The sequence below is a fragment of the Lepisosteus platostomus genome, chromosome 12 (genome assembly GCF_059453375.1).
Source record: "Lepisosteus platostomus isolate fLepPlt1 chromosome 12, fLepPlt1.hap1, whole genome shotgun sequence".
Taxonomy (NCBI): Eukaryota; Metazoa; Chordata; class Actinopteri; order Semionotiformes; family Lepisosteidae; genus Lepisosteus; species Lepisosteus platostomus.
Genome location: NC_142622.1, coordinates 7,059,726 through 7,073,175, shown reverse-complemented (window position 1 = coordinate 7,073,175; position 13,450 = coordinate 7,059,726). Strand labels below are relative to the sequence as shown.

The 13,450-nt window shown below is 39.9% G+C and overlaps 1 protein-coding gene across 1 annotated transcript; it reads left to right on the top strand.

Annotated features, from left to right (window-relative positions):
- Positions 1-1,328: 1,328 nt before the first annotated feature.
- Positions 1,329-8,567, top strand: upp1 (uridine phosphorylase 1). The gene is made up of 8 exons (XM_088600655.1): positions 1,329-1,485; positions 3,222-3,276; positions 4,330-4,447; positions 4,543-4,701; positions 4,950-5,064; positions 5,388-5,597; positions 6,330-6,476; positions 6,756-8,567. Exons 2-8 carry the CDS (start codon positions 3,236-3,238, stop codon positions 6,896-6,898), a joined length of 933 nt encoding a protein of 310 aa, XP_088456781.1. The 5' UTR covers positions 1,329-1,485; positions 3,222-3,235; the 3' UTR covers positions 6,899-8,567.
- The last annotated feature ends 4,883 nt before the right edge of the window (positions 8,568-13,450 follow it).

The following is a 13,450-nucleotide window of genomic DNA, read 5'->3' as shown; positions in this document are numbered from 1 at the left end:
ATAAGAGAGTTGGAATAAACAGTGATATAATAAAGATGGAATAAACAGGGTGATATACAGTACAGTAACTTAGCTGGGGACACGGAACCTATTGAAACAAATACAAGTTTCGCAGTCTGAGCCAGTGCAGTGTTACTCCAGCCTGTGTGCCCTCCTGGCGGTTTGGTCCTTCTCATTTTAAAGCCACCCCAGAGCCTACGTAGAAGCTACAGTAAACATGGCCGGACCCGCTCAGGACTGGGTGGAAAACCTTCAGGCAAGGCTAATGAGGAGGCCGACCCAAAGGTGAACCAGTAGGTGGAGCTCTTCCCTTGGGAACAGAAGAGACCTTCCAAGCCGGCGCCTCGTTGCCCTGTAGCAGGGTGGAATTTCTCCATTTACTTTAAATTCAAACCGAGTTTCCAAGGACTAGATCATCAAAAATCCAGTGGCACTTCACAAATGAAGTAGAAAAGATAAGTATGGATTTACTCCCATGGTGGATGTAAGTCTCCATCTATATTTAAGGTGTTTTGGAATCCTTTGCGCTGAAGACGGCTATGTAAATTCAAGGAATCACTACCATCTTGCGGGCAGCAGGGGCCGCAGTGGTCAACATTGCTGGTTGGCGGTGCTCGTTCCTGGGATGCTGTTTGTGTCTGAAGACATACTGGCAGGTTAATTGGCTTCTGGGAGAACCGTGTGTGTTCTGCGATGGAACTGGCTCCAGGTGTACCGTGTCTTGCCAGGACAGGCTCTGGCTCCCCAAGATCCTGTATGGGATAAAGCAGTTAGAAAATTGATGGATTAACTTCTTGCACTATTAGGTAGACGCATGTCAGGTTCCTCAAAGCTGTTTCCATATTACTATATATTCATTTGGTATTATGGGAACTTATGTTCTTCTTTTTAAATGTCATTATGTCATTCGAATGCTGGTTGAGTCTCTGAGGTTTTTCGGCATGTCATCATCAATCGTCTCATATATCCTTTCGTTCTTGTAGCATTTCTTTCACTCAAGAAAAGCTACTAACAACTGGTTGCACGCTCACGTTTCAGGGAGCGGCGTATCCTGTCTCAGGCGGATCACTGACTTCTGACTCGCTGTGAAGCACACAGGTGCAGCACATACGAACGAAAGACTGTAAAAGACTGTACAGTAAAAAAAACTCGGCAGTACTCTCCTGACATCTACGTCACAGGAGTGGTTGACATTCCAAGTCAGTGCGACTAGCAAGCCAAGATCTCTGAGCTGCGCAAATTTCCCCGGGGCGGAGCCGACTGACGTCACGCAGCGGCCCCTCCCCCCCGGAGGCCCCTCCCTCCGCAGATCTGCAGGAGTGCGGCGATGTGGTGTAGGGAGTGTGACGTCACGCACAGCAGGCGTGAGCGGCAGGCGCAGCAGGTTCTGGAATACGAGAACTGATCCCACTAATTCCAGTGGTGACCCGAGTTCGGCGCTGCAGCAGAAAGGTCGAGAGGGGTCCGCATTCCGCTTCATAACAGGTGAGATTCTTCTTCTGGAAAAGATTGAGTTTTTTATCACTTTTTAAAGCAAACGCTTATTTTTTGCTATCTTTTTCTTTGTCCGTTAAGGATTTTGTTTCATGTCATTGAATCTGCCCCATTCAGTTTCACGGACTCTACTGTAACTGTACGATCATTTTAGACTTTGAATAGACTGTAATACACATCTGATATCTAACAACACGTTTAAATATGCAACGTCTCTTGACACCTTTCGCATTCGCCTTACTGTGACACCTTGAAGAATGAATGGCTATTCGCTGTTGCACAGCGTGTCTTCGGACAGTAATTTCAGGATGTAGTTAGCTCCCTAAACCTGTCGTACAAGCGTAATTCAGGGAGACTGCTAATTTGAGGACTTCCTCTTCTGAATCGTAAAATTCCAGGAAATGCAGTACACGGCAAAAATCATCGGTCGTACTGGTCAAATTACAGAGGCAGGAAAAACGTTTAAGCGAGTATTCTGGTATCTTGTACAGTAGCAGTCCATTACAGACAATATATCCGCCTCCCTTTCAGATACCAGCATAGTGGGTGCTGCATTCAGATATTTTTTTTTTGCTTTTACAACCAAATATAAGTAATTTAAATCGCTAAATACTGCATGTTACATATATATATATTAATGCTAGCGAGGCTACTAAAACCTACTGTCATTTTACAATGCCTTCAAATTAGTTTCGTTTACAAGCAGAAGCGATGATCAGATATCTGTCCGTTCGGGTGCGTCTAGCCTGTCCGTGCTCTCTGTCCGTCTGTGTTTCAGCATCTGGACAGCAACCAGAAAACATTCGCGAGGTCGGCCTTCACGGTCACCGAGCACCACCGTGAGGGCCTGCTTGTTTTTGTGATCTGGGATATTCTGGAGTACAGTGCGACGGGTGACAGCCATGTTAACATGTAATCCAGAGGTGCAGACTTCAGAAATTAAACAGTGCAGTCTGTACGATCGGCACTGCAGTATTTGTCTATCAACAACTATCTGGTATATGTGAACATCAGAAATGAAAAAAATGTTGATATTGGCGATTGATTGGCTGATGTTAACCGTCAGAGTTAAGACTAGGTGACATCTGAAACTGTACCGGGTCTGTTTGAAGGATGTTTCATGTGCAATCGTTAACCCTGTCAGAATACAGCTGCAGTTTCTAAAGACTCAAAGTGAGCCTCTTCACTTGGATTGTGAACTGTTTTAAGAGATAAAATGGGGCCGTTACCCAAGTGTCCTGGCTAAATGCCATAATTTGGCTTCCAGAAAAGTACTCCTTCAGTCACACGGTGAATCATTACTCCCTGCCTGATGTGCCTTGGGGCTGTTCTTCAGTGCTGGTGAGGGACATTTAAAGTCCACTCACTGGGAGCCAGTAGGTCTGTGGTCAAGGCTTGGTCTGATATCTATGTATTTTGCCCTCATAGTATCATGAAAAGTGTAATTTTCCTGCCATATCTTTTCCAGTAATATTAGCAGTGATAATTCACAAGGAACTGACCGTGTTTCACTGACCAAGATATTGTCTATCTATTAGCTATCTGGATTTGTGCCAAAGAATATCTGTAAGTCTACATAAATAAAATGGCATTACAAATTGCTTCTGCTCTATGTCTTGTACTCTGTTCCACTTTCAGTTAAGGCACATTTGTTTTGTTACAATTAAGCTGCGACGCGTGAGAGAATCTAACCATACACAAAACGTTTCCCTTTTAAACCTCTGTAGGCAACTTCAAGAAGATGGCCCCTGGTACAGAAGGGAGAGATGAAGAAAGCCCAGCGTAAGTAATTGAATCCAGTTCACAGTGGTGTGCCACTACCACCACTGTCTCAACGTGGAAGTGATGATTTATTTTTATTGTAAAACAAAAGTAGCAAGGTTGACTTATTGTGAGATTCACTTCTTAACAGCAAGGATCTCTTTGTTGAATGCTGCACCTGCCCCCTAACAAGGACAAAAGCGCAGAGGATAAAAGCACGCAGGACAAAAGCACAGAGGATAAAAGTGAGGAGTTACACAAGGCAGAGAAGAGAGGCTGATTCTGTAACAACTGTTCTTCAGAGGCTGGTGTGCCCTGATTGGCTGTCTAACTAAGTGGGTTTGGCCTGTATCCTGGGAAACAGACTGGAATTCTAACTGTAAACAGGAAACGGGAAAAGTCATACGATCACAGCATTTGCCTTGACGTTATTGGTAGGAAGATCAGTCAAATGACTTGCAGTAATTTTGAGATGTTTTGACTGCTCAATGTACTGTGTGTGTAGTAGTAAAAATAGAGAGTAAAACACAATGGCTGTGAGGCCTCCTTCAGATTAGGGGTGTGTCTCCAGTGAAGAAGGAAGAAAATGCAAAACACAGTTTCTCTTAGGATACCAACATAGAAATGCAGCTGTTTTCCAACAATAGTAGTATCTATAGTTCTGACAAGCAACTATTGATTTCTTGTCAGCTAATGACATGTCATGTAATGCTTTTATAAGAATTGGATTAGTCAGAATAGCATTTCTAATATTGCAGACTGTCTAAAAAGAATTTTAAAAAAGCCAATTCCAAAGTATAAGATAGGAACTGGCCACCTAAAATTCAATAATTGAGTTACACTTTTTTCAGCCATGTACTGTATGAGGTAACAAAATGACAAAGTAATTTGAGAAAGTAATGACAATGGTGCCAGTGCAAAATTGTCAAGAACTGTGCAAATGCACAGAGAAAAGTGTACAAACAGGACAAAACCAGTGCAAAAATAATACCGCGATTATTAAATTGTACAACTAGTACAGTTTTAAGTACAATTAGGGTGACATGCAGTTCTTCATTCTGTTTTCTTTTGCAGTGGACATCCATCATATGTACTGAACCCGCACTTGAGCACAATTAAAGAGGATATTTTATACCATTTTAACCTGGGCACTGCCAGTCATGATCTGCCAGCAATGTTTGGGGACGTCAAAGTAAGACACCTGAGATTTCTTTAAGCAGAACCCAGAAAGGATTGCTGACCATTCCAGCGTGTGATCGCCTGTATTGTGTCTTGACTCGTCTCTAGTTTGTGTGCGTTGGAGGCAGCCCCTGGCGAATGAAGTCTTTCATACAGTACATTGCTGGGGAGCTGGGGCTGGGAGACCCCAAAGCTGAGTACCCCAACTTCTGCGAAGGCACGGATCGCTACTGTATGTACAAAGTGGGGCCTGTACTGTCTGTCAGCGTAAGTCATTAACCTTTTTTGATGCTTCATGAAGTTTTATTAAAAAGTGATGCTAAATTTCTAATTAGTCCTTCATTATCAATAAAAATAATTGCTGTCATGGATAAGTATAATCCACACGAAACCATGATTAGGAATGCTGTAGCTTAAACCTGTGATATCTTTTTGTGTTATTTTTCAGCATCTTTCTTAATGCAAACTTGCATTTAGCATGTTGACTGACCTGAGTGACTGTGTTTCTGTTTCAGCATGGGATGGGTATTCCCTCCATTGCTATAATGTTGCATGAGCTCATCAAGCTCCTGCATCATGCAAAATGCTCCAATGTGACCGTAGTGCGCATCGGGACCTCAGGTGGAATAGGTACCTGTTCACACTTGTTTTTTCTTTATTTCCAACTGCACAGAATGACTAGGAATCAGATTTACTGTTTTAATTATTATCATATTTCTAACCAGATATATGAATTATTTTAACTGTGTGTAGAAATGAACATCCACAAAACAAGTAGTACATTAGGTCCTATCATACAGTTCCCCATCTGTGTTCAACAGAGGTAATGTTTGCGAAAGCTGCTCAGATGATTTCGTCATGTTGAAATGATACTGTTGAAATGATTACACAAAAGGAGCACATCGGATAAACCCTGAAGTAATGATCCCTTTCGTTCTTCTTCCTCTCACGAGGTCTCGAGCCAGGCACAGTGGTTGTCACAAAGCAATCAGTGGATGCCAAGTTCCAGCCCCAGTTTGAGCAAGTCATTTTAGGCAAGACAGTGATCCGCCCTACAGACCTGGATGAAGAGCTTGCTCAAGAACTGCTGCAATGCAGTAAGGAGATAGACGAATTCAATACTGTCATTGGGAACACAATGTGCACTCTGGATTTCTATGAAGGTATAAATGTGGAAGCATATTTTTGATATATTCTTGCATATCATGAAAGTGCCTAAGGAAATAATCCCTTAAAAGCTGGTGTACACAAATATAAATTATTATTGTATAACTTTACATTGCAAAACAGAAGGTTATTATGATATAAGTCTAATGAAAAGGTGCACCTTATTGCAAAGGAACCTTTTGTGAATGATGCCCTTAATGTCTTTAATTTGTTTGTTTTCTTTTTTATATCCCAGTGCAGTATGACAACCATATCATTTTCTCAAGAATGTTAGCACAGTGGTCAATGAGTTGCTCTTAGAAAAACACACATGCAGGAATGCATTGGGGCACCAATTTATTAATTTAATTTTAAACTGTCTTTTACTTATTTCACCGCAGTGCCACAGTCTTAGAAACATTCTTAGTAAACATTATACACCAGCAAATTGCTTTTTAAATGTTCCAATAATTTTTTTTTAAAATCACCAGAATTATTTATCCATTTTTAATTAAAAATGTGTGCAATAAATGTCAAATTCAGTAGTTCAGACGAGTCCTGTATTAAGTAAATTCAGTTACAATGGCTTTCACTTTAACTGGTTGCATAACTGTCACACCTGTCTTAAAAATCAAGTCTCTTCTTCATCTTATCTTGTTCTTTTCTTTGCTCTGTAGTGGTTGGAACCTGTAGTAACTGATAAGCTTTTCGTCTTGCTTATTTCGATGTGCCGTCTTTCCTTGAAACAGGGCAAGCTCGCCTGGATGGTGCCTTCTGTTCCTACAGTGAGAAAGACAAGCTGAATTACCTGAATGAGGCCTATTCTGCAGGAGTCAGGAACATTGAGATGGAGTCATCTGTGTTTGCCTCCATGTGTAAACTGAGTGGCCTCCGAGGTATGCCCTCCTCTGTCAAGGACTGGTAACCAAAATATAGGAGTTTCAGACTAATCGGGTTTTAATTCAGGCCATTTCAAGAGATTACAATGGGATTACTGGGACTGTTAGCCTCACTGGTCTTTCCTGTATTATTTCACATAAGCTATTTAAAGAAATAATTAAAAAATGCATATATATCCCAGAATTATTATTATTGTTATTGTTATTAATACTACTACAGTTGTGAGTTGCTCAATCTTTGAGATTGCCGTCTCACTCGTGTTGCTGTAATTCCAGGGGCAGTCGTGTGTGTGACGCTGCTGAACCGGCTGGAAGGCGACCAGCTGTCCAGCCCTCATGAAGTCCTTGTGAACTACCAGCTCCGTCCACAGAAGCTTGTGGGGTATTTTATAAAGAAACAGTTGCAAAAAAGCAATTAGCTAGTATACTCATTACAGCAGATGACTGTAGGGTGTTCTTTCTTTTTTACATTGAAGATCACAACACATATTCACAGAAATTCACTTCTAGATTGAAATTTTAACCCTTATAGTGATTTTACTGACTTCCTGATGTTATTTTGTAAATAAACAGAACACAGCCTTTACTACTAAACCAACAATTCTTCTTAATTCAGTAGCACTTGATATGTAGATCATATAATGTACTGTATTCTCTTCAAGAATAAAATGGTTTTGTGCCAAAGTATATATTTGCCTATAAAACACATTTAGAATTAAAAAAATGTTTTCAATATATATATTTAAATATTCAGAACATATTTTTTTTCTTGTAATGGATAAAAATGCATAATGCTTTACTGCACTCCTACTTTAATTTATAGAAAATATGTAAAACATGAATACAGATCATCTTATACTGTAGATACCATAAAATATACAGTACAATTAAATTACATTATAAAGGAATGAAAAAAATCAGTGGTGTTGAACGTTTGTGCATTTTAAACTTGCACAAGCCGTCAACAAAATAGTTTCTTTTAATGATTATCCTAATGTAATGCAAAGACAATAATCTAAAACATACACACGTCTTTGCAGTTTGTTTCAGGCCTGTCTTGTCACATGGGCAGCAGATCATGAATCTTGCAGTACTTATCCATGATGTACTGCATATAAACCAGTATCAAAGAAAGACATACAGTTCAATCCTTCCAACAGGAAAGGGCTGCTTGTTTACTGTCACTTGAAGCTGTTGTAAGTAGTTTCTTACTGACGCAGCCAAACATGTTTCTGGATCTTTAACAGTTAAGAATTATTTTATAACATCTAGGGGTAAGGGGGTTTTTATATGGTAAAGGGAGTTCACCTCTAAACACAAATACTGTACTGTAGGACTCCCAACAGGCAACATTTTGTATTTGTTTTGATCATATGGACTGAAATGCCAAAGCAGTTTGTTCTTTTGTGTTTAAATGCATGGACTGAATGAATGCTACTGTTATACCAACTGTGGTAGGGTACTTGGTTAGTGATTGTAAGTGATTAAAAAAAACACAAAAATATTGTAACAACAGACAAGATGTACTTTTTATACAGGAAACAAATAACTGATAGTTTCTTGCCAGTGCATTGGAATAACTAGGAGAACAATTTGGACTCTCAGATGAGTTTGGTTATTAAGATTATGACAAAATCAACACAGTCTTATGTAAATATTCATACAACTGTTAGTTTGATGTTTCAGGAGAAATTTCAAGAATTCTGATACTATATACAGTAGATTTCAGTAGTTGGGTTAGATCCTAATGAATGTTACAGAGAGATGAGAAATGTAGAGAGTATTTGCTGTGACTCTTTTAGCTGAGGGAATGGGGCAGCCCAGCTGTGAGGAATGAGCTAGGGATCTGCTGCAGGGGTGTAGATGGGGTGGTGCGAGGGATGCGAGAGATGAATGATACTGTACGTACTGTAGGAGAGCAGACGCGGGTGAGATTAGGATCTAACCTCCCTCCTGAACTTCTGTTGCAAACTCCACTACGTACTGAAATCTGTAACATTCCAATGTCAACAGTACACAACAGTAGCACAACAGAATGTAAACAATGCAATGCAGTTTTTAATTGAAATAAAAACACAAAAGCTCTCATCTCTTGAATTTTTTCTTGATTCTTTGCTGATTCTAGTAGTCTTGTGATTGACAAAGGACTTTGTAATGAGTCATATTTGTAGCGTTTTGATGTGTTTCGTAGTTTGTATATTGAAATACTGAGGTGTAGCACTCTGGCACAGTGGTGGGGACCTGGGTTCTACTCCAGAACTGGGGTGCTATCTGTCTGGAGTTTGTATGCTCTCCCTGTATCTGTGGATTCCACCAGGTGCCTCGGTTTCCTCACAGATCCCAAATATATACTGGTAGGTTAATTGGCATCTGGGAAAACTGGCCTTACTTCAGTGAACTAACTGGCCTTAGTTCACTGAGAGTGTGTGTGTCTATGTGTGCCCTGCAATGGGCTGGCATCACATCCAGGGTGTATCCTGCCTTGTGCCCATTGCTTGTTGGGATAGGCACTGGCTCACCTGCCACCCTGAAGAGGTACAGTAGAGGCAGTTAGGAAATGGATGGAGAAATATTAAGAGGAAACATGAGACTTTAGTCTTCTAGCATGATTTATCTTAACGAGCTGATCTAGCACACAATAAGACAACCACGACCCTGGAGAGCCACAATCCAGGTGGTTTTATAACTCACCTTCAAAAAATGAAACTCCTTACACTTGGTACAATTTCATTTTAGCCACACAAGCAGGTGAATGTTCAATTAAAACGCTAAACAAATGAAAATACCAAAAGCCTTTTTCTTTCAAAAGTCCATGGTTGGCTTCTCTTGAATTAAATTGAATCAATCAATTTACTAAACAGATCAACACTCACATGAGTTTTCACCCAGGAAATCTTTGTAAATTGGTAATATAAGTGTGGCTTATGACACATTCAAGACGGAGATTTTTCAGGAGGAAGGCTGACCAAAAAATAATTATTCACACAGGAAGGGCTCCCCGCCGCACAGTTTCCAGTGCAATCTCTTTGATTTTCCATTGTCCCCTTAGTTTCCATTGTTACCAGATACTGGCAACAGTGTCCGGCTGGCAGAAGAGGTTTATTGTGCTAAAACAATAAATGATTGTGTTGCTGAGACATAAAAAAGCTGCTGTTCTGTAATTCCATTCTCTTTTTAAAAGAGTCGAACGGTAACTGTCACACATAGCACAGTGACTGGACCAGCGAACAGGTGCTTCAGAAACCTTCAAGGTTTAATGAATAATATTGCAAATAAACATAACAGACAGAGAAACATTTTCAAACCACTTCATCCAATACAGGGTCACAGGGGAGCTGGAGCCTATCCTGACAAACAAGGGGTTCACAGCAGGATACATCCTGGACAGGATACAAGAACGGACATAATTACGATAATCAAGATGAATAACATTCAAATATGAAACATAAGACATGACGCAAAGGAAACTACAAAGTATTGTGAGATGTGATTGTGTAGCCCTCACCTCTGATGCACACTGCTTTACAAATACTCATCCTTTCCAGCTGCACAAGGTTGTTGCACCAACTGGAATTTTCTTACCTAAATCATGAATACCCCTGAGCTGTTGAAATCACAGACATCTCTAGCTTTATAAACATCGTTTTTTACACATCTCATTACAAAATAAGTTTATGTTGTAAATACAAGTATGGGAAATCTTGCCAAGTTACAGTAACACTAGATGACTGTAAGTTTAGCTCAAAACTTGAAAAGTGAAATTAAGGTTCCTGAAAATTCTTCGGAACCTTTCCTTTGTTCTGTTGGTGCTATAGAAATATTGCATTTTGCATCTGCTTACAAACTTCAGATTGTGGGAAGTTAGAAGGGGTCAATAAAAGTTAAACAGCTTGTAATTTTCAGTTAACCAGCTGATGTGAGTCACTAACCTTCATTTTGCAACAGCAGCACTCCTTGTGTGCTTCATGGCTTTATCACTACATCAGCAGATGAATGTTTCAGAGCTCAAGCCCTTACAAGTGTGGAGTTATTGTTACTCTTCTTTTTGTGATTTGTTTTTCGTTTTTTTGGTGCTGAAATGTTTTGAGGTGTAAAACACAAATTCGGATATATGTAAAATTTTTCAGAACATATGATCTATGAAATTAAAATGTAAAAAATTTGTTTATGTAAGTTCTAAATAAATAAATCACTATACAGTATGTGTTACACATTTTTGGGATTATACATTTGACAAAATGTCTGAAATATGAAGGCTTCCACGTGTTACAGATTCTGAACTCCTCATCCCTGGAAATAATGCATTACATTTAGGGAGTTGAAATAACATAAAATACTTCCAATGTGAAAGTATCTTTTCGTTAATTTACTATGTGATCGGCTGCGTCATCTGAGTCCAGTGTCCTTGATTGGCTGCCTTGCCACGTGGGCGTGGCCTACGTCCCAGCAAGTAGAGTGAAGTTCTGACGATAAACAGGAAACATGCTAAGTACAGTGGGGACATGTTGTTCGCATGAAGTTTAATATACTAGAGTGTTTAGGTTGCTGGTCCATGTGGCTCCTAATGCCCCAGTATAGTGACGGGGACACTATACTGTAAACAAGCGGAGTCTTTCGGATGAGACGTAAAACCGAGGTCCTGACTCTCTGTGGTCATTAAAAATCCCAGGGCGTTTCTAGAAAAGAGTAGGAGTGTAACCCCGGCGTCCTGGCCAAATTTCCCATTGGCCTTTACCAATCATGGCCTCCTAATAATCCCCCTCTATGAATTGGCTACATTACTTTGTTCTCCTCCCCCCCTCCGACGGCAGGCGGAGCGACGCGCCGGTTGGAGTATTCTCGGTCGCATTTAATGGCAACATCAGCTCAAAGATTTGGTTCAAATCACCAAATGGAGACGGGCGTGCCGACAAACGGACCCTGCTGATGCGGGATTAACGCCAGGATGAGAGAGAGTGTGTTTAGGTTGCTGGATATGCACTTTTGATGAGCATGATACTGAGTAAGTGTGCGTTTAGTTAACCACTTTAGTATCACTTAAGAAGTCACAAAAGTCCCAGAGAAACACCTAGTGAGTTCTTTTCAGAAAATAATATAAACTGTGTAATGCTTTTGTACTGGACAGAATAGATAGTAGAATCAACAAAAGCCAATTCTCAAGCAGGTGGGTGAAACTGTGTACCCTTAATTAAAATATGAAACATAAGGCACACCACAGAGTATTTTGAATGAAAGACTGAATTAATGTAACAGCGTTTTTCGAAACCACGTTCTTTAGAGATGAAAATGGTGCATCATGAGAGCAACCAAGATTTGATTCGTCTCCCCCAGATCTTTTATCACTAATGTTAGCTGTGTTTTGGTAAACATATTTGAGGGGGAAAAAAAACACAAAATTGAGGTGCCTTCTATTTGGAGTATGCAGTTTTCCCTGTATTTCTGTGAGCTTTATCGGGGTGCTCTGGCCACGTTCCAGCAACAAGCTGACTAAGCTAATCGGTATCTCTAAAGTCTCCAGAAGTGTCTTAACTTCCCCAAAGATTTTGATTTTAGCACCATCACTACAGTCATTAAGTATACTGAAGACAGTAAAACAAAAGTGAGTTTCAAAACCAGTAATATTTTTTTGTACTTTGTATGTTTTTCAGTATTAAAACATCTAAATCGTCAAGATTTCAGAAAGCAAAACTCCCCTCAATGAGAAACAGGATTTAAACTGCCCAGTCAATACATTCTTTGTGTTTTTGATTATTGTGTAAAGTAACATTTTGTTAATAAGGACATACTGTAATTTTGCTTTTAAAGGATAATGAGTGCAATAGCTCACAAGGATCAGTTAGATTGATTAAAGCAAAAATGTGTAATTTGGACTTTAAGACTGAAAAAATATCATGAAGCTTAGCCTTGAGAGATAAGAGATGACAGGAGATAAGAACAGATGGGATTCTTACAGACTAAATTGCTCATTTTGACCTTGGTAGGTGATCAGTTTAAAGGGCATGCATTTACGAATGCAAAATGTTAAAGAAAGTAAGTCGCTTTAGTATCTCAAATCATTACATTCTTTTGAGTGTGCTGACATCCCCTGTAATTGCTGAAATGCTTATGAAAATTTCCTTGCAGGAAAGCTTTTACCCTAACTGTGTGACTCACACAGGAAAGGCAGGAACACCAAGCAACCAAGCATTAAGCAACCTGTAATCTGGTGAGTGAGTAAGACTCTGAACGCACTCACACAAAAGAGAGCAAGAGTTTTTGTTTTACTGAGTTATGAACTCAAATACAGTATGATATCAAACTGCAAGGTTTGTGAAAATGTAGAAAAAAATTGTAGTTTCATAAATGGATACTTTTTTTATCCTATTTAAATAGCATAATTGTATCAGTGCTTAGATCATTCACTTTTGATTTTGTGGTGTAGATATCCGGCTCTGGCCTGGGGTCATTGACCTGGCCTCCTGACCTGGCTTAAGATAATTTTTAGAACAGACACCTGCTGTTGTATGTGACGCCACAGAAATACTGTAGCTGAAAGGCGGGACCACATCATCAAGAATAGCCACTGGATGATACTGCAAGTAGAATGCGGGCTCTTTAACCCCCGTTCATGGTAATAACAGGGCTAGAATGGGCCTATAAAAACCTCTGGAAAAGTGTTGCAATTCGGGGCATTGTGGGAAATACACCCCGTGTGTGTCTCATTTAGTGTTCTCCGGAAGTGGCCATTTTCGTTACAATTACACGCATCTCAAACCTTCACTGGACTGCGCTGTGACTGTACTAAATAATGAGAAATAATGGAAAAGATGTGCTCTCTCATTTACCATACAGGTACAGTTCAGTAAAACTGCAATTCATACAGTATCTTCTCGCAATTCAAGCCCTCCTACTTGTACTTTAATCGACATACGCTAGAGGGAGCTCTGAACACGTCTGAGCTGTACTGAAAAACACTGGCAACATGAGAGAAT